The 23,890-nt window shown below is 38.6% G+C and overlaps 2 protein-coding genes across 3 annotated transcripts; one reads left to right on the top strand and one right to left on the bottom strand.

Annotated features, from left to right (window-relative positions):
* The first annotated feature begins 1,165 nt into the window (after window positions 1-1,165).
* On the top strand, window positions 1,166-14,309 carry CDK1 (cyclin dependent kinase 1). 2 transcript variants are annotated; one of them, XM_057736391.1, is made up of 8 exons: window positions 1,166-1,258; window positions 3,320-3,381; window positions 6,539-6,695; window positions 7,535-7,658; window positions 9,737-9,907; window positions 10,956-11,119; window positions 11,231-11,372; window positions 13,961-14,309. In XM_057736391.1, the coding sequence occupies exons 2-8, from the start codon at window positions 3,345-3,347 to the stop codon at window positions 14,057-14,059; spliced, it is 894 nt and encodes a 297-aa protein (XP_057592374.1). In that variant the 5' UTR covers window positions 1,166-1,258; window positions 3,320-3,344; the 3' UTR covers window positions 14,060-14,309. The 2 variants fall into 2 exon arrangements, with proteins under 2 accessions (XP_057592374.1, XP_057592375.1); XM_057736392.1 differs by lacking the exon at window positions 1,166-1,258 and adding an exon at window positions 2,057-2,215.
* Window positions 14,310-22,993: 8,684 nt separating this feature from the next.
* Window positions 22,994-23,644, bottom strand: LOC130854235 (ferritin light chain-like). Its single transcript, XM_057736967.1, has one exon. It carries the CDS (start codon window positions 23,519-23,521, stop codon window positions 22,994-22,996), a length of 528 nt encoding a protein of 175 aa, XP_057592950.1. The 5' UTR covers window positions 23,522-23,644.
* Window positions 23,645-23,890: the final 246 nt, after the last annotated feature.

Raw genomic sequence — 23,890 nt, 5'->3', positions numbered from 1 at the left:
AAAAATAAATTTTAAAAGTTATTAGGTTTGGGCCAAGATTTCCCAATTCCCTGCTCCCACCCCGAATCCCAAATGCTCTGCCTCTGTTACCCAGGAGCACAAAATTGCCAAGGCTGAGGGTTTGTGCCACATATACAGGCAGATGACAGATGCCGCTTCTTGTGTAACACGGTATGAAACACTTAAATATATGTGGTGTGCTAGTTCCATTGCTTCCCCTAATCTGGGTCAGCTAATGCATGATTGTAGCGGTCATGGTAGTCAGTCTTTGTTCTAGGTCCCCTTAGAGTCAGTGCAAAGACTCATTATCCCCAGTTCTATTTTACTTTTTTATTTTCTTAAAGACTTCAGAATGATGTTCAAGTGCAGAAATCTCTCTTTAGGGTACAACAGAGGGCAATGAAAAAGTTTCGGGGTACTGGATTATTTAAAGTGTAATTTAGATCTCTTTTACTTCCCCCGTAGAAGTATGAATTTTTGTGTTTTAAAGGACATTTAAAATTCTGATGTGAGATTATTTTAAAATTTAAAGAAAAGAAAAATTTTGTTAAGTTTTAAATAAAATGTTACATAGATTAAAAAATTTTAATTAAAAAAGTGAGGTAGAAACATAACACAGCCATATATATGTGTGTAATGTAAAAAAAAAAGTGTCTAGTTCTTTAAGTTATTGAGGAAATCTTTCCTAGTTTTCAATTATCTCCTTCCGAAGGAAACCAAAACGTGCTCCTTTGGCCCAGCCTGAGAATCATTAATTTAGAAAAACATAAATAAACACTAGCTTTAGGTATTAGAAGTGGCAGTCATGGGATCTGGATTACGTGTAGTATCACTCTTGTGATGAGCTATTTTAGTACAATAAATTTCAATCTTGCCAATATTGGGAGGGGAAAAAAACCAACCCAGAGCGAACAGCACACTTCTGATGACTAGAAACAGTAAGACGACGCTCTCTTGGCAGGGAAGACGGCGCTTGCTCTCAGACTCAGTGGGCGCCCGCCCTCCTGCTTTTTCTTCAGCCGCCGTTTCCTCCTCCTTTCGCGCTCTAGCCTCCCGGGAAGCCCAGCCTAAGGGCAGCTGGACTCTGATTGGCTCCTTTGAAAGTCTACGGGCTATCTGATTGGTGGGTCCAGGACCCTTTAGCGCGGTGAGTTTGAAACTGCTCGCACTTCGCTTCAAAGCTGGCGCTTGGAAGTTTGGGGAGAGCGCCGCCGACGTTGGTAGCCGCCGCCGCTTTCGCCACGGGATAATAAGCCGGGTAGAGTTGCTGGGGTCAGGGTCATGCTTGTGGGGCGTGGACTCGGCGGGGCCAGCTCGCGGGCCTTGGAGGGGGGAGTATTCACGAAGCGGCGAGGATTAGGAGGCTGGGGTCTGGGCCGCGGGAGTCTGTGTGCGGCCAGGCCGGGCCCTCACCTGCGGTCCCGGGCCTGGGCGTGGGAGCGACGCCGGGCCGGCTTTAGATTTAGAGGGAGGCTTGTGGGAGCCCAGCCCCGGCGGGGTTACTCCGGGCAGGCCTGGGGTTGCTCTGGCCTCGGCGTTGCCGTCTGAGGTCGCGGGCGGCTGAGGAGGCTTTCGGGTCGTGGTCGAAGCCAAGTCCATGGCTTGGCTCGACGACGCCGATCACTTGCGGAGCGCCAGGCTCGGTCCTGGGCCCTGCAGCTCCCTCCCGTCCCCGGTGCGTCCCGCCCTCGCCTCCGGAGGTGGAAAGCAAGACTGCACCTGGGCCAGGTACCCGCTTCCCAATCCCAGGCCGTCCCGGAAAACCGATGGGATAAACCAGCCTACGGGCCTTTGGCTTGCCTCTGTGCCCAGGACCCCAGCCCACCTGGGGCTTTTAAGAACGCCTAGCCAAGGCATAGAGCCCGGGAGAACTTGGATTTTTGTTGTTGTTGTTGTTGTTTTTATCTTATGCTTGATGGTTGTTACATACTGTGGAATTGGCCAAAAGTGAAAATCTAAGAAATGCCAAGAGTTAGAAACGTCTATTTTAAAATCTTTTCATCAGTTTTTATTTAATACTAAAGGTACCAGTGTATATGTCTTGCTTCCTCTAAAGACCTGGAGATCTCTGGGTGGATGGAGGCATTGGGATTTTACATCCTGCCACTAGTAGTACAGGAGGCATTCAAAAGGCATTGTGAAGCCGCATCCTTTATTTAAAATAGTCACAACCGGGGAAGGGCAGAAGAGTAATTGAGCCCAGCTTTGAAACTGAGTAAGTTTTCAGTTATTTGTTTAAAGTGATGTTGACAATTTCATCGTGCTTTAGGCATATTACATCTGGATATTGAAGAAAAAGATAATTATCTTAATCGTCCACTGCCATTTGTAAAATTAAACCTCTTTAAGATGGCCAGTGTAGTGCAATTTTGTTCATTTGAAAAGATTTATCTCTACTTATTTCTGGAATGATTTTGAAGAAGAATGTGAGAAATATAACTTAAGGCTCAGTGACCTTCTATGTGATTTTCCCGGTGATGTTTTATAAAATGATGCTTTGGGCTTCTGAAGTTAATGTTTCATTGCAAACTTTCCAGCCAAGACTTACCAGGAAGTCTTGAGTATCTGGTTGTTATTTCAGCTCTTTTTTTTTTTTTTTTTTTAACCATTCTTTGTGATTCAAGTATATGGTTTTTTACTTGTTCTTGACAATGTGTGGGGTACAGTTAGCTTTTATGTGTGGAATTGCACCTTTTCTTTTAGAGTGCTTAGTGATATTTCCTACTTTAAGTAGCTTGAAAGTTATGTTTGTGTTATGTGACTGCTGACAACAGGAGAAGGGTTAAAACTGTCACTTGAGCAAGTTGAAACACATATACTTTTGCTGCTTTAAACACTCTAGTGAGTGAGCAATGTGACCACATTTTTAGCTCCCTACTCATGTCTTAAAAATTTTTTTTTTATTTTCATAAAAATATCATAAAGCTGTACAAATTCAAGTAACATTCTTTGTTAAGATATTTGGGTATAACTGGCACACATTGGTGGGCCTTAGAAGTGTTACGTAAAGAAAACATCTGGGTTTTGTTTAGGAAGGATAGATAAGTTGATGTCTGGGTTTGAGGGTTAATTTGGAAGAAGCTAAATGTTACACTGGTATAGGATATACAAATATTTCCAGTGTTTCAGGAGCTAAGAAAGGTGAGAGTCTTTGGAGTTCTTTACCTTGTAAATATTGTTTTTATATAATAGTTAACATCATGGGAAGTTAATACTGCACTAGGCACTGTGGGAAATTTTTATAGTGTCTCCTTAATAACTTAACAGTACCCTTTGAGTTAGTGGCATGTGATCAAATCAGCTTTTCCTCTCATTTTAGGATCTGCCAAACCCATTGATTAACTATGGAGGACTATACCAAAATAGAGAAAATTGGAGAAGGTGAGTGGTTTTAATAATATAAAAGGATTTATAGTAATATAAATAATGTAAAAGGAAAATATTAAAATTGTTTAATAATAAGAGGATTTTATAATATAAAAATCATTTTAAAAATCATTTCTAAATGATTTAATGATGCTTGACATGAAGACGTAAATATTCATTAAAATCCAGTCTTTAAGTACATTAGTGCTTTATTTCATATGTTCTCTACATAGTAATTTAAACACAAAAATGTTTACATTTCAAGAGACTTGAAATTATTCAGACATCTCCCCAACAGCACCCCTCCAATAATCTTACATTCTTCTAATACTAAACACTTAAAGCAATATATATTTTTTTAAACACGATTGATATCTTGCAGGTGTCTTGGGGAGGGTGTTAGAGCAGTGGAATTATGTGCTTTTTTTATTTGTTTTTTTAACTTGGCTGCTTTGGATCTTCAGTGCGGCACTCGGGATGTGTTGCAGCATGCGTTCTGGTGCTCAGGCTCTTCCTTGCAGTGGGCAGGCTTCTCTCTAGTTGTGTCATGTGGGCTTAGCTGCCTGGAGGCATGCGGGATCTTAGTTCCCTGACCCATGTACCCTGCATTGGAAGGCAGATTCTTACGTCTAGACCACCAGGGAAGTCCCTATGCTTTACTTCTAAACACTCCTGCATATGTACTCCGAAGTTCTAGTCAAAGTTATACATTTCATTTGGTGGTTAATGTCTCCTTAATGTCTTTTTTTTTTTTTTAAGATATATTATTTATTTATTTATTTTATTTTTGGCTGCATTGGTTCTTCCTTGCTGCGCACGGGCTTTCTCTAGTTGTGGTGAGCAGAGGCTACTTTCACTGCAGTAGGCGGGTTTCTCATTGCCGTGACTTCGCTTGTTGCAGAGCACAGGCTCTGGAGTGCAGGGTCAGTAGTTGTGGCGCAGCGGCTTAGTTGCTCTACAGCCTGTGGGATCTTCCCCGCTCAGGGATCGAATCCGTGTGCTCTGCATTGGCAGGCGGATTCTTAACCACTGCACCACCAGGGAAGTCCGACATTGAGTTTTTGACAACCCAATTCATTTCTTAAATATATCCAGACTTTTCTTATTTCATTTATTACAAAATTGTTCTCTGGTTTCTTCTGAATTACAAAAATAATTCATTGAACTTAAATAATAATTTTAACTCCTTCCTGTCTTAAGAAAATGTCTTTTTAGATCATAGAGAACATAGCTATATCCATAATGTGGAACATTAGTTGGCATTTAGTAGACACTCTATAAACATTTGCTGATTAAAGTCTTTTCTGTTTACTGTTCTGTCTCCATAACTTGCCCATATTGAACATTTTTAAATTTTTTAATGCTTAGTTCATTTCAGAGCACATACGTTGTATGTCACAAATAATTTTGGTAATTAACCAGTGGAATCACTGTGCTCTGTTTAACTAGAGCTCCGTTCCAGTAATTCAATGAGAAGTGACAAGGATTCAAAAAGAGAAGAGAAACATAGAGCACTTGTGATGTTTAAAACTCAATACATACATACTGAGTGTTCACTATAAGTTAATCAGTGGTTGTTAGGAGTAAATTTTAGGACCAGGTGGGTGTTATACACTTGAGGGAGAGGTAAGAATACTTTAAAAAGTTCTGAATTTACCATTAACTGTTTATTTGACTATATTATGCAAATAACTGATCTTCCTGAGTCTCCCTTAACAGTGTGCCAGGTGAGGGTGCTACTGGCTTACCTACTTTTGTGTTGAATGCAAGTACAATTTACATCTGAAAAAAGTACAGATTTTAAGTCTACAGAAGGTTGCCTGCTTTTAAGGATGGTTGTGAAGATCAAACAAGATCAATTTTCCTTTAGTTTTAAATTTAAAGAAAAATTTTGGCCTCGCTGCTCTGCTTGTGGCCTCTTAGCTCCCTGACCAGGGTTTGAATCTGGGCTCTCAGCAGTGAAAATGCAGAGTCCTAACCACTGGACCACCAGAGAATTTCCAGATCAGTTCTCCTTTAATCTGCAATATTTTGGTTATCCAAAGCACAGTTAATCCAAATTTAATCAAAATAATATAAAGTGGATTTTATGTCATATTATGTCTTTAAAATGATACCAAGACATAGGCTATTGGATAAGATTTCACTATTGAAAAAAAATATAGAACAGTTTATACAGCTCAGTTTGTCACTGAGCAAACCATCCTTACTATTCTAATCAAGCAAATAGATTATTTTGTTAGTGGCTCTTAGCCTTTTTTGAAATATTGCTACCTTTGGAGACACTGTTAAAAAGCTGTAGAGTAGAGCTCCCTGGGTATGAGTGCACTCTTAATAGCTTTTGAAGTTATACTGATGTCATAGAAAAATAGTAAAATCTATTCAAAAAAATTTTCATATAAAATTAAGGGGGTCAAGTCCTCCCTAAATTGTCCAACTATTTAAAAAGCAGTTATCTAGGGGATTAAGCGTGTCATGTGTATGAACTTGTTTTTAGCTGGCCGGCCCATCTCCCTTATCGCCATTTCTGTTGCCTGCACCCACCCGCCCCAGGGTCCCTTACACTGACATTACTGCTCACCACCTGAAGCCCACATATCAGCATCAGTGTTCTCAGCTTCCAGGTGGAGGCCAAGCTTTCCGCTATATAGTAGGCAGCGTGAGCTCAAATAGATTAAATATTTAGTAAAATATTTTATCCTCATTCTTTGCTGGATGAGGATTGTTGACTATACATTTGAAATGTGTGAAGCCCTCTATATGAAGTTTTCTGAAAGTGTCACAGTGACTCCTATTAGTAATATTTCCTAAGCCCAAACCGTTACACTGTATTTTATGCCTACCTTGTTGCCGGGTAGGATAGTTGACAGGAGACATATTACAATTTGCAAATGATCCTTTTTCTCTAAAATACGCTGGAAAATCACTGGTAATTTAAATGCACGGGAAACCTGTGAGGACTATGTGAATTGTCTAAACTACAGACATGCTAGGTTGTGGTTACCTTCGGTGTTGTTTTGGAAGCGATGAGGGTATAATTATAAGATGCTTCCTATCTGGCCACAGCAGACATTTCTATCATGTGACACCTTATGGAATTCAGTCATTTTAAAAATCTTTTTATAGTTTGTGGAGGTTGTCACATAGCAGACACTTACTTTGTCTATTTCAGGTACCTATGGAGTTGTGTATAAGGGTAGACACAAAACTACAGGTCAAGTGGTAGCCATGAAGAAAATCAGACTAGAAAGTGAAGAGGAAGGAGTTCCTAGTACTGCAATTCGGGAAATATCTCTATTAAAAGAACTTCGTCATCCAAATATAGTCAGGTATGGTATAATATCTGAGTAATTTCTGCATACTCTTTCTAATGTGAATTTCATTGTGGAAATTCTGACATTTGCTTAATTTCTCGTCTAACCTTGCTGAGTGGAATAGAACCCTACTATTTTTGTTAATTGAGAATGCTGGGCATAGGAAAAAAACAGGCTGGTAAAGCAGGAACAGAGTTAGAGGAGCTTGGTGATAGATATTAGTAGGGGCTGGAAAATCAGTGAAAACATGTCAAGGGAGAACAGGAAGTCTTTTTCACAGAGCTTTGTCACTGCTCCTACCCTGAGAGCTGTGATCCTTAAAGACTCCTTAATAAGAGACCAGAGACAGCTAGGTAGGTCAGATGAAAAGGTTTTTCTTTCTTTCTCACTATTTGGACCGGTATCTTGGGGGGGTGTCTTCCTAACAGTCCAAATTAGGATTTAACTGCATTTTTCTGTGGCTAGAGATAGTGAGCAGCTGGAAAGGTCAGATATTAATTACCCTAAGGTTTATTTCTGTTACTTACCTCAGTGGGAAGAGGAGTTCTGAGCAACAAGCAGCCAACCTAGAAACATTGTTCTGGAGTATAAGCCTTTTTGCCAGTTAGCACCTAATATGATATGACTTAATGTTCAGTTGCTGCCCTGAGGTTCCTCTCTCCAATTCTAGTTGAGTACTACGGTTTTCACTGCTACGGAAACTACCACCTCTTCTTTCCCAAAGGAGTAGAGTAAAATTTCTTATGGCCCTACTTTTTGTAATGGCAACTGTGAAATTTATAGAAGTAGTTTTATTCTGTGAGAGGTCAAAAATGTCAGATTTTAAAATTTTTATTGATTGTTTTATTCTTCAGTCTTCAAGATGTGCTTATGCAGGATTCCAGGTTATATCTCATCTTTGAATTCCTTTCCATGGATCTCAAGAAATACTTGGATTCTATCCCTCCTGGTCAGTTCATGGATCCTTCACTTGTTAAGGTAAGCATCTTGCCTAATTTCATTAGTGTTTATCCACCGTGAATGTAAAGGTTCTACTCTGTAGAAGTCCCTGTGTTTCATGAAAATATGTTTGGAAAAAGCGTTAGAAAGTAGAACAAGGAAGAAAAGAATATTTTGTTTTCTCCCACACAGTCTATGGGTTAGGTTGTTAACAGTTACCCATTTTACTACTAGATAGTGCTTCTAGTTATAAAGTGAAAAGTAGTGCCTAAGATAACGCAAAAGTAATATGAACATATATTATTGGAAACTAGGATATTCTGGTCTTTATTTGGCAGTCAGATATGTGTAAAACAAAGTAACAAAAGCCTGGGGAAGGGTGATGCTGGCAGGCCGTGTCATTTTATCTTGGTTTGGAATACATTTTGGTTAATTTATTGTAGACATTAAATTTCATTTAAATTTTAAATGTATAATTATCCTTACGCCATCTCTACCAAACCTCTCCTCAGAGGTAGCCATTATTTTATTAGTAATCTTAGAGATACTTGTATGTCAACTTTGTATGTGTATATACATATACCGTTTTTATAAAAATGGGATTTTATATATATATATATTTATATATGTGCATTACTTTCCCTTTTTCTGTGTAAAACATGATTCGACATAGGTCTGTCTTTCTACTTGTTGCTTTAATTATGCAAACCAGTTCCACACTGGTGGACATGGAAGTTATTTTCCAGCTTGGTGAGTCATGCCCTTATGATCAGTGCTGCCAAGAAAATATCCTTGTATCTTCAAATGCATCTTTATAGGATAGATTTTCACAACTAGAATCAATGGGTTGAAGATGTTTATTTACACTTAAAATCCTGATAGAGAGTGCCAGTTGCCCTCTAAAAACTTAGAGCAATTTACTCTTAAACATCATGGTGTGTATTTTTTTTTAATACATCACTGTCAAAACTTGGTTTTATCAATCTTTTTGATAATAACCTATTACGTGAGAAAGACTAATATCATTTTGCATTTTATTTAACATTTTTTCATTTCTTAGCCATTTTATAAACAGGCTGTACATGTTCTTCACTGAGGATTCTGTTAGGATATTTTTTCACTGATTTCTAAGAGCCTCTTGTTGATAATACTTCTTTTATTCCCTTTTTGTTTGTCTTTTGATTTGTTGATGGTGTATTCCATTAGTAATTTTTATAACAATCTTATACATGACTTTTGGACTTCGAGATGTTTGTGTCTTAAGTCTTCCTCATTCAAAGATCACATGTATTAGAACAATGCATAACAGTTCTTTTCTAGCAGTTTTAGTAGATTGCCCCCCTCATTTTGTCTTAAATTCTAGATGGATCAAAGTTTTATTTTGGCATAAGAATAAACAATTTTTTTAATTTTAATTTTTTTTCCAAATGGCTAGCCAGTTGTTCCAACTGATGGATTTTATGTATTTTATAATTTTGAACTTTATAAGTCAATACTGTAACTATGTATACTTTCTATTTTTGTAATATCCATGTTGCTTCAAATGTCAATTATATTGTCTTGGCAACAAGTGTCTTATAAAACATTTCTCTGAACTACTAAAGCCAGCATTTTGCAGTAATTGTATCTATTTAAATATACAGTTGTAATATTCTCTTCTGTTATTTCTTTTGGAATGTGTGACTAGTGTTTCCAAAGAGGAAATGAATATGTAAAGATAAAAGTTAGAAATGGAGAAGACTAAGCTTATTCAAGATAGAAATAGAGTTGCTATAAGTATATAAAACAAGTTTAAGAAACTTTCTATATAGAAAACTAACTATGACTTAAGAATTAGGGACCAAAATAAGTAAAAGAAGAATAAATGAGTTCATATAGATGTGTCCATAAAGTAAATATATCTTTGTCTTAATTATACAAACATGATACTTTATATAAATGGGTTTCCCACCCCCAAATACCTACTGTTGGTCTCAAATGACCTGAGGACTTCTTTTGTAAATTGTTTATTTCTCTGCATTATAATTTCTTATGTCTTTGAAAGAAAGCCACCAAGATTATTTAGAAAATTGTTAAATGGTGTGGTTAAGTTTCTGACTTACTTTTTCTTCTTCCAGAGTTATTTGTACCAAATCCTGCAAGGGATTGTGTTTTGTCACTCTAGAAGAGTTCTACACCGAGACTTAAAACCTCAAAATCTATTGATTGATGATAAAGGAACAATAAAACTGGCTGATTTTGGCCTTGCCAGAGCTTTTGGAATACCTATTAGAGTATATACTCATGAGGTATATTTTTTGGTACTCTTGTTATATGTGATTGCTAGATTATTTTCTATATTCTTTAAGTCAAGAAAGAAATACTCAATCAAAAAGATTTCCACTGTGTGCCAGTATCAGTTTATTGCCTCTCTGCTCCAAAATCACCCTCATTGCCTGCTGTGTGAAAATGTATCTGGAACCTTTGTATTTTTCCTTTGCCAGTTGCTGTGATGTTACTCTTTGACAGTAGAGGGTGCTGGAGAGGCATTACAGGAAGGAGTTGTTATTGGTTATTCTTACTAGTCAATTTCTGATTATTCCAATACTCTTTTATAGTTACTAATCCTTTACAGTAAACTTTCCCCATTCAAATTACCAGGTGATTTCTGTCTCTTGATTGGATCCTCTTTTGAAAAGATAAGATTGGTTAAAGGACAGGTTTTGTTGTTTAATGGTTACTGTTTCAGAGGCATTTAGAAGCTTCTAAAAATAACCAGGTTTTGTCAGTGTTATATTGATGACTTGGCATTTTGTTTATTAACAGTGCTGATCTGGTCAGATGTCTTGGCTTCATTTTAATCATTCCTTTTTCTCATTTTTCCCATGGCTCTGTAAATAAAGATTATTTGGTTTCCATTGGCTTAAACAGATGCTGTTGACCCCCAATGTAATAAATTAGATATGCTAAAATAGTAGACCACTAATAAACTGACTTAAGTTGTGATTTTAGCATGTAAGTGGTACATGCACTTGTACAGTGTCAACCTCAAATCCATTATCACAGGGCTTTTTTTTTTTTAAGTGAAGGCTATCTTGACTGTTTTGATCCTCACATTTTAATGATTTGAGAAGACTTGGTATGCTTTTATCTTTTTTTCTCCCTTAATGAGTATAACTTAAAATGAAATATTTATCTAACATTTAGTATCGTGTGCAGTTAATTGACTTTTACACACTATTATCAGAGGCAATTGTGCAGCATTCTGAAGGGCCGTCTTAAGGAAGTATAAATGTTTACATTTAGGTAATTTAATGTGCCACTTTTATTCCAAAGAAGATATTTTCTTTGTAATAGGTAGTAACACTCTGGTATAGATCTCCAGAAGTATTGCTGGGGTCAGCTCGCTACTCAACTCCAGTTGACATTTGGAGTATAGGTACCATATTTGCTGAATTAGCAACTAAGAAACCACTTTTCCATGGGGATTCAGAAATCGATCAACTCTTCAGAATTTTCAGGTATTTTTGTTTTATACTTGAGCTGTTAAGAACTTTTAAATTAACATGTATATGACAAGAATTATGTTTATGCTTTAACTCGTAAGTTTTTGTTTTGCTATGGCTTTTTAGAGCTTTGGGCACTCCCAATAATGAAGTATGGCCAGAAGTGGAATCTTTACAGGACTATAAGAATACATTTCCCAAGTGGAAACCAGGAAGCTTAGCATCCCATGTCAAAAACTTGGATGAAAATGGCTTGGATTTGCTCTCGGTAAGGAATGCCCTTTATGTTGACTTTAACACTGTGGATGCTTCTGAGTGTTCTTAATTCTTTTACCTAGGAAATAGGGAGAAAACCAACATATATTGAGCTAGGCACGTAACTGTTATGTCTGTTTATTGTGTTACTAGTTCCATTTTAGTACGTGCTGTTGAAGCAAGCATATTATTAGCTTCACTTTATTATTTTTTATTTATTTTTATTGGCTGTGTGGGGTCTTCATTGCTGTGCATGGGCTTCCTCTAGTTGCAGCAAGTGGGGGCTTCTTTTTTTTTTTTTTTTTTTTTTAATACTCAGAATACTTTTTTTTTTTTATTTTATTTTTTTGGGGGTACACCTGGTTCAATCAACTGTTTTTATACACATATCCCCATATTCCCTCCCTTCCTTGACGCCCCCCCCCTCGAGTCCCCCCCACCCTCCCTGCCCCAGTCCTCTAAGGCATCTTCCATCCTCGAGTTGGAAGGCTTCTCATTGCAGTGACTTCTCTTGTTGTGGAGCACGGGCTTTAGGCACATGGGCTTCAGTAGTTGTGGCATGTGGGCTCAATAGTTGTGGCTCACGGGCTCTAGAGGGCAAGCTCAGTAGTTGTGGCACACGGGCTTAGTTGCTCCGGGGCATGTGGGATCCTCCCGGACCAGGGATCGAACCCGTGACCCCTGCCTTGGCAGGCGGACTCTCAACCACTGTGCCACCAGGAAAGTCCCACTTCACTTTAGATATGAAGAACACTAGTGGTTTTGAGAGGAGAATTTGGCATTTGTTCATTTGTTTTTAATCTGATAGGTAGCTGTAGATACTCTGAAGGAGAGGACAGGGTTAGTAAACCTTTAAGTTGCTGACTTGGAGTGGCCTTCCTTTCCAGCTTTTTTGTCTCAGTATTTACTGCTTTTTAGTTTAAACACAGGTGTTTTCCTTATTGCTTCATATTTTTAGTTTTTAAAACCTTTCCTGAATGAATTCCTATTTCTCACTTTGTGCCTCGTTTCCACATCAGATAGGTTAGCAGAAGGACAAATGTAGTTCTTAAAACCTTTCCCCTCTGTTACATTGCCATTCCCAACTAAACGGTTGTGTTCTTTAAAAACAAGACAAAAAAAATTTGTTAGGACAAAAGATAGTCTTAGACCTGCCTCAGGAAATTTGTTTTAGAACAGTATTTAAATACTGAGATTTTAGAAGTGACTAATTTTTATGAATCTCAGGTAATGCGATTCAAAAAAAAAGAAAAGATATTGGCAGGTTACTAAACAAAGGAAAAAAATCTACTGCTATATCATCATAAACATGTTCTAATTGATCTTTGGGCCCCTTTCACAATTTGTAAATCATGCTACCAAATTCAGCTCAGATTTCCCAAATGCTTACGGTGCAGTCTAAGGTCTTTTACTGCCGTTCGGATATTTCGTACATCAGTATCAATGATGTGATGTAAAAAGCCTTCTATATTCCTGGCCCAGTCTGTCTTTTTAACTTCTGTGATTCTTGAACATAAAGAATTTCACTTTAGTTAACAAAATGAAAATCATGCTGTCAATCACGCTTCCTTAGCCTAGCTGGTATTGACATCTTGGACTGGATCTTCTTTTCAGCTGGAAGCTGTCCTGTACATCGTAGGATATTTAACAGCATCCCAGTCCTCTGCCCTATAGATGCCCTTAACACATTCCTCCCAGGTGTGACAACCCCAGATGTATCCACACATTGCCAAATGTTCCCTGAGGGGCAAAGTCTCACCAAGTTGAGAATCACTGCTGTAAATCATAAGTCAGTCTTGATTTCAAACTTTAGCTTTATCACTCTTAAGCTCTATGAACTTGGGCAAGTTCCTTAACCTCTTTGAGCCTCAATGTTCTCATTTGTAAGGTGGGACTAATTCCTGCCTTTTGTTGTGAGGATTAAGCAACATGAAATGTACAAAGCACTTAATAGAATGCTAGCTATATAATAAGAGCTCAAATGGTAACCAGAGAGTAAAAGTATCTCTAGGTCTGTTTATTGATGATTAATAATACTAATTTAAGATAATTTTAACTTTATTCAGCCTTTCCTGCTGATGTGTAAATAAACTTTAATATTAGTTTGTCTGACCATAATTCATTTAGTGACTCATTTAAACTATGTTTATAACACATTGCACTCTGGTTTTGTTTTTATTTGGAACTTGCTGGAAGCTACATTAGAAACCTCTATAGTTAATTGCCACCATTTCAGGAATGTTGTAAATAACTCAGAGGGCCATTTAATTCTCAAAGTAAATACAATTAACTGGATAATCTTTCGTAAATTTATGCCTTGGTTTTAAAGCTATCTGTGGATGCTTGTGTTTTAAACCATAATTTATAGCAAAAAGAGGTTATCAAGATGTCTGTGATTTAAGGAATAGATTATTTTAGAGCTAGATGGTGAAGTAAGACATTTATGTGGTTTGGTATTAAACTAATGGAAATGTTCATTTAGTAGTTTTTCATTAAATTTATTAGCTTATGGCTTATTGGTAGAAAAGTCAGGCTTTTTGCAGATTTTTTTAATGGTTTATTTCCTAAATAACCTTTTAAAAAATCTTCTTCCTCCCACAGAAAATGTTAGTCTATGATCCTGCCAAGCGAATTTCTGGCAAAATGGCACTGAATCATCCGTACTTTAATGATCTGGACAATCAGATTAAGAAGATGTAGCTTCCTCACAGAGTTTCCATGTGTCGTGTCAAGAACAGATCATTGTATTTTTACTGTTAACTCTGTTTCTGTCTTGTGTGTATTTTTCTTTTCTTTGTTGTAAAACTTCAGTTGTACCTCATCTTCTGATTTCAAAAGTGTAACTTAAAAATGTAAATACTGTTCTATATGAATTTAAATATAATAATTCTGTATATGTTTGTAGATCCCACTGTAACAACTGTGACTGTAATAAAACTATATAAATCTAGTATTGATGTCAGGAATTGGGAAAATTTGAGTTAGCGTAAATCATCTAAAATCCTACAGCAGTCTGCTTTTCCTGTATTTGGAAAGACTAAAATTTAGGAAAGTGTGCTGAATAAGTTCAAAGTTCATAATGCTTTGAAGTATTTATGCTCTGTATGTTTAAATTTTCTTGTCAATTTCTTGCCCTGTGGTAACTAGACAACCTGCCTAAAGATGAATATTTTTCTACTGCTATTTCAACTTGTGACCTAAATGTTGAGGCATTCAGAATGAGAAAACTTTCCAGATTTGAGAAATGATGCTTAATTTATAGAGGTTTTTAGTAACTTGTAAAACTAACATTAGCGTATGCCAAAGTTGGCTAAGTTTTACAGTTAGAGATCAAGGGCTGTCCACAGCAGAGAAGAACAATTTGGGAAATTTATGAGCTATCCTATTTTTAGGTAGGTTATGAAAGTTATTTGTCTGAGTGAATTCTTGTGCCTTGGTCAGAGGTAATAACTACAAAGGAGTTGCTTATCTTGGCTTTCAATTCTGACTCTAAAACTCTGTTTGCAAATTTTGACATCGTTTGGTTTATTAGCAGCCTTCTTAGAAGGTTCTGATGTATAATTATTTAGCTAAAATTACTAGCTTTGGGAATTAGTTAATAATGCTGCTTATTGTGATTTTTATCTGTAAGCAGCCTAATTTAAATTATTTGTTATAGCCAAGAGAAATGTATCATCATTTTTATTGTACATTTGTCCATTGTCTGCCCATATACTCTATTTTTCCTCCTGGTTACCTATGGCTAGAATGAGCATTCTTGTGTGACTGATCCAGTTGATTGAATATGTAACGGGTGATTGACCTAATCTTGTTGTTTTTGCACTTGAGGTGAAAGTATGGCTCACTTTCTTTGGCAACAGGGCTTGTAAGGCGAGAGGTTTGGCAGCCTTGTTCTAGGTCTTTCAGTGGAAGCCAGCCTGCAGTAAGGGAATGCAGAGCTTGGAGATGGAAGTCATTTGAGGTCATACTGTGAAGAGATTTCATGGCAGGAATTTGGTAAATGAAAGGTCACACAAAAGATTTAATTCAGATGGTGAAATGGCATATCTACAGACTTGTGTTTTCTTACTTATGAAGTGAAGTATTAAAGTGGGTCTGCTTTTCAAATTGTGCATGGCAGCCCTTTAGCGGTTCAGGATCAGCATTAATCAATGACACCCTCCCCTTCCCCCGAAACTATTGGTGTGTCCTATATAATTATTTCTTCGTACTTTTGTTTTAATATATAGACGCATCAGTGTCACCAATGTTTGAGGCCTTGTGGATTTGGTAGAAGTGGCATGCATCCTCACTGCTATTGTTCTCGTGCAGTCTAATTGTTTGAAATGTCAATAATTTACCACTTTAGAACCTCCTTAGTGGACTAGGGAATGGAGATGGTAGAACACTACCAGTTGCTGTAATGAGTGACCTACTTTTCGTCCTGCTTCAGCTATCTGTGCAGACCCATGTAAAGTGTTTATGTCAGCTTCAGTGACTGGGTGAAGAGCTGCTGAATTGGGTCCTCATCTCATGCATATTTTTAAATTGGCTTGTGCTGTGGTGCTTCTGATTGATTTCATAGTCGATCTTGTCTCTGAGCCAGTAGTTCTTAAATCTGTTCTGTGCTAGAAACACCTGAGACTAATTCTGGTCCTTACCTGAACAATTCTGAAATTGAAAATTGGGAAAATTTGTCTCTTTTCAAAATTTCTCCAAGGTGATTCTGGTGCAGCCAGTTTTCACCAGTTGGTGGTGAGTTTAACAGCTTTGGACCGACATCTAGTTTTAGTTGTCTTAAAACTTCATGTCATCTTGCATTATCTTGTTCTATTTCTATTTTAGGCTGTACTCTTTAGTGAGGGGAGAGGGTTCTGTATTTCATCACCAATAAAAGACTTGCACATACTGTGACAATTGCTCTATCTTATCATCTGTAGGCTTTAGGCAAGGGTTTTTTGTTGTTGTTAAAATATATAGGCAGTAATGGTGCAAAGACGTTAATATGTATAGTAAAATCTTACTATTTTATATGTGGACATTTAAATGTGAATTAAATGTTTGAAAAGATGATAATGTTTTAGAGTTAATAAAAGGTCTTTTGGGGACTTGGATTAACATACTAAAATACGTTTTAATTAGTAAAAAAAAATCTTTTTAAGTGCTTAAGGAGACTTGAAAGTTCTCCTAGGTGGAACACGCTTCTACACTTGTGCCTTTAGCAAACTGTAGCTTGTAAGAGGTCAACTTTAGTCCCACCCCTGTTTAAGTAGTTGCCATATTCAAGCTGGAGTCAGTGAGGGTCCATAGGCCCCTAGGATCACTTTGCATTCTGTGGACGGAGTTAGAGACATTTAGAGATGTTTGTGGGCTGTGGAGTTGAGAGAGTAGTGGGCATGTTGTTTAAATAATTCTGGGACAAAGTGGATACAGTATTGAATGACTAAAGGATGGAGGAATAACTGTGAAAGTCCCTGCAGGGGGAGGTATTGTACTTCGGGTTTAAAAGTAGCATCTAGGAGGAGGCTCAGTAATGGTACTGACAAGGATTGTAACTTTAGACCCTTTGGAGAAGGGAGTGAAGGTTAATGAAGTATTTGGAAGCAAGAGTAGACGTTTTCAGTTCCCTACTGTCATGAATATCAAGTTTCTAAGGTGCCTTAAAAGCTTCAGAAATGTATTGCGAGTCATAGACTTGTTTGCTGAGGAGGGAAAAAGGTATCACAATACCAGCATTCCTTAGAGTGCTGAAGGTCTGGTTTTCCAACTTGAATTAGGATCTCCTGGAGAGCTTGTTAAGAGATTTCTAGTCCATCCCGAGTTTGATTCAGTAGGTCCTGCAGAGCCATGAATACAAGTTCCCAGGTGATGATGCTGATGGTCCAGGGACCACACTTTGAGAATCACTGCAGAATTCTAGAGAATTGAACAAAAACCTAGCTAATTTGGTCAGCTTGTTTACAGAGGAAGCACAGAGGTGTAGAAGGAGAAATTGACCTAGAGCCAGGCATACATTTAAAGGTTGAACTGGAATTTGAACCTAAATCTCCCGTTGTTGAGAATTGAGAATAGTGAACGGTGTAATGTAAAGATTCCAGTTTTAGAGCTATGTTAGTGCTTGGTTCCCACTTCTGCCAATTCTGTCTGTAGCCTTGGATAAGTCCCTCAGCATCTATGAATATTTCCTTAATTGTACACTGGAGATAATAAATGGCTTTATTTATATAAATACATAGGATTGTTGTGACGGATGTAGATAGGGCTGCCAGGCCTCATGCATATGTATAGTACAAGTCTGTCAGGATGACCTAAATGTTTTAAAATACATTAAAAAATTGGGCAGTTAGAGCTGTTTTTCTGTCACAGTAATTGGTGCTTAAATCTGTTAACATGGCAACACAAGGTGCACTAGATGGGGAGTATGGGAATACCAAGACAACAATTGGATGAATAATTTTTAAGGAACCCCCAGTTTAGGCACCCTCATAGTTACGAATTCTTACAAAGTTAAATATCTTCCTTTAAAGGCTCTTAACTGCTCATAATGGTACTGATATCAATGTATTCCTAGTTGCCTTTCAAAGAACCCACAAAGTTTTGAGGAATGTTTATATATGTGTACCTACTCTTTACCAGTCAGGAGCAGAAATCTGTAAAATACAATTCCTGCAGGCAATCGTTCCTTCCCTTGAGATAGGATTTCAAAACCATGCTCTACTTTTCTGTTAAAGAAATAATGCAATAACAAACGCAGAATGTTTGAGAAGAATTTATTTCCTAATGAGTATTAGTAGTTTTTTGTATTTGTAAAGAGCTTTGTAGTAATTAAGTGGCCTATGCAATTTTAATAGAAGCTTCCTATACTATAAAAATGCCCTTAACTATAAAACCATAAGAATAATTATACCATAAAACATACTTTATAATATGGACAGAAAAGATACATTTCCCAACTGAACATAGCCATTTGTCTCCGTGGTTCTGGTATGACAAACATATTTATGTGCAAGAAAATACAAATTTCTTCTTCACGAACTGCATTCACTGCTTCAAGGATCCACATGGGAAGCAGAACATTTGCTCCATCTTAAATCTTCTTGCCAGAATTTGAACGTAGTTTTAGAAATGCTTTTTGGCTTCTTGTTTGAATTACTTCTCATGCAAAGGCACTAATGGGAAATGATTCAGAACATAAAAGGATTGCAGTTTCCCAGGTGAGCACAAAACATTTTAGACCAGTCAACATCAGTCTGAAGCCGCACAAACTGGATGACAAATGCAGTGTTATTTATGTGCTGGGAGCTCTTAATTACCCATGCTAACAGAAGGTTCTAGCGGCTTGAATAACCTTTAAGAGCAAACATCTCACCTCCCTCACCCCAAATTTTGGCATTCACTCTGACCCGCCCACTTGCAACAAATCTTATTTCCAAGTTAGTGAAATAAAATTTTACAATTGAATGGAATCTTGGACATCGTTCAGTTCAATCCTTATTTTCCCAAGGAGGAACCTGCCGATTTCAGCAACAGAGGGAGAAATAGAACCTAGGTTTTCTGACTTCCAGTTTAAAGAGACCTACTCTTTTAGATTAGCTCTGACAGTGAAGTTGGGAGTCAATAATCGAGTCAAGAAAGAAATTATGTATTTTAAGGATAAGATGTTCAGACAGGAGAGAACCCAAGTAATCAGTGAGGAGAAAATAGAGGTCAGGTGAGAGAATGCTGCATAGACTTTCAGTTCCTAGAAATTAAAAGTGAAATAGCCAATAATGCAAGTAACACATGCAAGCCAAGCACGTTGTAAGGGAGAGGTATTGAGCGTGTTCTTTGCAAGAGCAATAGCGATTTTCCGAGGGTAATCGGGGGTTTAACTCAGATGCTATAGGTATTTTTAAATATCATGTTATAAATAAAAACCGGAAAAGGAAACTATCCAACTGCAATTTAAGTATGTATCAGATAATAAACATTGTGATGTTAATATTACATATTCATACAGTCTCTGGCACTGGAATAGCTGGCTTATGTATAATAAAGGAAAAAGGCAAAGAGCTCAGCTTTATCTCTTTTATCGCCTTTCAGGAGAAATATCTCATGTGTTACCATGTTGGAATATGTCCTAGCATGGCCAAAAAGCAAGGCATAAACAACAATCATTCAGTGTGCCTAATGGTACAAAATAAAGGAGTTATTCACAAACAGAAAACTGGACTTTTGAGCAGATGTTTATTTAAATACAAACAGCAACTCCTACTTTTCCTGTTATCTCCAATTATGTGATGCAATATTTTTACCAGAAGAAGCGCTTTTTAAAAACAGCCTTCCAGGGAGTGAATAAACAATACTATATTTGGCTACCAGCTGCTTTTGGAAAATAAGATGTCAGCAAAGCTGAATGTTGTTTAAAGGAAACTATCTAGCTACCTTTGACTTGCATCAAAGTAAATAAAGCACTTCCCTATTTGCACTGAAATGTTTTGTCTAGGATTTAAATATTAGGTATTAGTCAGTTCACTTCTTCCATCATTTGCCATGGGGAGCAAATTGCATTAAAGAAGTATCCCTGTGTTTGATTTTGCTGCCAGGACCACTTCAAGTCATCTGGTGCTGCAGAGCCGCTGCTGCTTTGCCGCTTCAGCATCCACTAGTTCTTCTGTTTGGGGGAAAGCCGTGTGTTTGTGGACACATTGAAACACAGGTGACCTAGTGACACACAGTGTGGTGGCATGTGTGTGAATTTAATTATGCGAATGTCAAATAATATAAGTGCATGAGTAAGCACACGTGTGGCATCTGAAATAACGGAGATACCACCAGTTTCTGAGAATTCGTTTGAAGGTCGGCAAGCCAGGCGACCTGTGAAACTGGTGTATGCCATCGCCAACCGGTGCTCTGGCAGGGAACACAAACACCTGCAGCCCTTTGTCAGCGCTGTGTCAGCCAAGCAGTGGCTGCCCTGAATGAGAGCTCCTGCAGGTGCCTGGGGTGATGACTTTTCTTTTCTTTCTTTTTTTGGCTGCGCCACACCTCATGTGGTATCCTAGTTCCCTAACTGGGGATTGAACCTGCGCCCCCTGCAGTGGAAGTGTGGAGTCTTAACCGCTGGACCGCCAGGAAAGTCCTGACTCTCCTTATTTTCGCATCAATTGTTTTATAATTTGAAATATTTTTACGTTCTGAGGCAGTCTCACCTGAGCACTCATTAAATGGGGGTGACAATGCTATGCTAGGGCTGAAAAACAGGCTGAAAATTTGGCATTTTGGAATGAACTTTAGATGGGCTTTAATGTCATGAAGGCCAAACAAACAGTTCCCCGTGGCACATTTTAGAGCGAGGACCCTGTAAAATCTTAGTGATAATCTTGAGAAGATAAAAAGCAGCATGAAAGCAAAAATGTACAACAGTTATAGACTGTAAGGAAGCATCTCCCATTAACTTCTGTGGAAAAATCAGTATTGTGTTACACACGTTCTTCAAGACTATATCCTCTGCCTAAAATCCAGTATCTGATTTTCATATAAACAGTGGTTAGAAAACAATTCTGGGACAAGCACGGGTTTAATGATGCTGTAAATGTTTGTTTTTCCAATGAATATTTATTGAAAACGTATCATGAGCCAGATACTAGGTCGTGAGGACAGCATTCAACTAAATAATCTTGTCTTCGTGGAATGTACAACTGCTTGTTTGGAAGACAGATTATAAGCAAGTAAATAAATGTAATGGGATGCTCCTGCCTGTTTTGACTTACGCCAATAAGGTAGTTGTCAGAGTAGTTGTCAGAATTCCATACCTGATATGCAGATTTACAAGGAAATGGCTCTAAGAACCAGTCCCACAAGTCTTAGGCCCAGGATAAGCTACACAATTTCCAGGGTCCAGTGCAAGATGAAAATGTAGGGCCTCTTATTAAAGGATTACAGACAGCAGCAACAGAGCATTAAACCAGGCACGGGCCCTTCCAAGTGTGGGGGTCTGTGTGTCTGCACAGGTCACATGCCCATGAAGCCGGCTGGCCCTGCTTAGATCCTTGAGCCAAAAAAAACAACCAACCAACCAAACAAAACACAACAACAACAACAAAAACAACAAAGTAAAAAAGCTTGGAGTAGAGAAGAGAGATTTAGGGGATAGTGATCTTCGGAGAGCTGGACTGTGCTTGGGAATGCTACCATCCAACTAACCCAAGTCCACTGGGGGAGTGGTTCAAAGGGACCCTTGAAGAGTTCTGAAACATGTTTCCTGCCATGATGAGACACAGAACCAGTGCCTCCTGGAGGCCCGAGGCACTAACACTGAAGACTGACCAGGAGCGTAGCCCCTACCCACTATATCTGCAGGATGGTCAGGAGGATGCCCGTGGGATGGGACCCACCTGCATGTCTAGAGCTGGTGGGGTCAAGGGTTGATTGTTTGCCTGATTGGATTGGGTCCAAGGGACAGAGAGCTGGAAGGGGGTTTCTTGGGCCAGTCTGCATTCACCAAATGGTGACAAGCTCTGCCCCCAAACAAAGACAATGGGGTCTCTTCCTGCCAGTTAGAAGAGCCACTCAGACTCACACTCCCTCAAGCTCCTTTGTAAAGTTAAAGTTTAATATTATGAAATATTTTTTATATAAACTATCAATAGCAATATACAGAGTCCCCACGTACCCATTTCCCAGTGTCATTATTACATTTGAAATTCTCGGCATATCTCTTCCTGTTCACATCCCTTTCATTTTTTAAAATAAATAATAGATTTATTTATTTATTTCACTGAAGTTTTATGTTTTTTCCTTGAGACCAAAGGTCTTTCTATATATTATTGACCATCCAGGTTTTCCTTTGGTAAATTGCTTGCTTGCCCCCCCCCTTTTTTTTTTTTAAATAAAGCTGTCTTTATTTGCACGTAACATAATCATTAACATAGATAATCCTATGGAATCTACAAAAAAAGCTAGTAGAACTAATAAATGAGTTTTACAAGGCTATAGAATATAATATCAGTATGAAAAATATATTGCAATTCTGCATACTAGCAACCACTTTTCAGAAATATTTGTCAGTTCCTTAAAAAGGGAAATATAACACAAGGTATGACCTGTAACTACCTAAGAGGTATAAAATTATTTGCCAAATTTTTTTTTCTGCTAAAAGTTTTATTGTTTCCATTTGGTCCAAGGCTTGGGAGAGGGTTCCAGGGTGTTTCAAAAGCTGCCTAGGACTTCCTAGGTGGCACAGTGGTTAAGAATCTGCCTGCCAATGCAGGGGACATGGATTCAAGCCCTGGTCTGGGGAGATCCCACATGCTGCGGAGCAACTAAGCCTATGTGCCACAACTGTTGAGCCTGTGCTCTAGAGCCCGTGAGCCACAACCATTGAACCTGTGTGCCACAACTATTGAAGTCCACACGCTTAGAGCCCATGCTCTGCAGCAAGAGAAGCCACTACAATGAGGAGCCTGCGCACTGCAATGAAGAGTAGACCCCGCTCGCAGCAACTAGAGAAAGCCCGTGTGCAACAATGAAGACCCAAAGCAGCCAATAAATAAATAAGATAAACAAATAAATAAATTTATTTAAAAAAAAAAGCTGCCTAGTGGCTGTGCAGAGAGGCTTCAGGCAGAAGCCCTGACACCAGGCTCCTCAAAGGTCACTGGGCTCTGGAGGCTCCTAGCAGTGCTTGAGGGTGAGCCTTTGGAAGAAATACTTGCCCAGCCCTACCTGGGGACCAGCCAGCCTATGGAGGTTGGTCAGGTGGTCACCCATCTTCTTGACGAGTTTCACCTGCTCATCTAGGAAGCGGCTCTCCCGGAAGTCACAGAGCTGGGAGTCTGCGTGGGCAGAACCCAGGGCATCGGGATCCCAAAGGCCCTGGTTCAGGTTCTTCTCCAAGAGAACGGGGGCTTCCATAGCATCCTGGGTTTTACCCCTCTCATGTTGGGGTGGCTTCTGCACGTCCCAGAAAAGGGCACATCTGCCGTGCTGGTTTTGCATTTTCAAGAGACACTTGGTGCCTTCCTGCTTCTCCTCAGCTGATTCGCAGAAAAAGTGGCCCACACCCCCCAGAGCCACATGGTAGCGGTGGAAATAGAAGCCCAGAGAGGGGTAAGTGCAGCAGGCCTGCAGATGCAGGTTGACCAGGCAGTGGACGTCGGCCTCCACCTCTGTGGAATAATTCTGACGAATCTGGGAGCTCATGGTTGATCGGTAATAAGGAGTTAAGCTCAAAAAATTGCATTAGCTGGTCCTGGAGGCCAAGAATAGCTGAGTGGCTGATTCCAAAGGTTGCGACTGAGAGAAAGGTTGGAAGATGGTCGAAGGCTGGAGCGAGGGGCGTCCCAGCATCCAAACATTGTTGAAGCAAGAGACGGATCAGTGGGACTGCCAAGCGCATTGTGTGTTTCCCTATTTTTTGATTATTTGGTTCTTTTTCATTTATAGGAGTCACTTATGCTCTACATACTAATTCTTTGTTGGTCATACGTGTGGTGAATATCTTCTCCCATTTCTTGTCTTGCCATTTTTTCAGTAGTATCTTCTCACGGACAGAAGTTTCTAATTTTAATG

Source organism: Hippopotamus amphibius, chromosome 5 (assembly GCF_030028045.1).
Source record: "Hippopotamus amphibius kiboko isolate mHipAmp2 chromosome 5, mHipAmp2.hap2, whole genome shotgun sequence".
NCBI classification, from domain to species: Eukaryota; Metazoa; Chordata; class Mammalia; order Artiodactyla; family Hippopotamidae; genus Hippopotamus; species Hippopotamus amphibius.
The sequence above is the reverse complement of the archived record's forward strand: the minus strand, read 5'-3'. Positions and strand labels throughout refer to the sequence as shown.

Excerpts from the sequence above, each read along its gene's own strand:
- CDK1 (XM_057736391.1), top strand. The coding sequence starts at position 3,345 with ATGGAGGACTATACCAAAATAGAGAAAATTGGAGAAG. Across the intron at positions 3,382-6,538 it reads AATAGAGAAAATTGGAGAAG|GTACCTATGGAGTTGTGTAT; the intron begins GTGAGTGGTTTT and ends TGTCTATTTCAG. Across the intron at positions 9,908-10,955 it reads TTAGAGTATATACTCATGAG|GTAGTAACACTCTGGTATAG; the intron begins GTATATTTTTTG and ends TCTTTGTAATAG.
- LOC130854235 (XM_057736967.1), bottom strand. The coding sequence starts at position 23,521 with ATGAGCTCCCAGATTCGTCAGAATTATTCCACAGAGGTGGAGGCCGAC.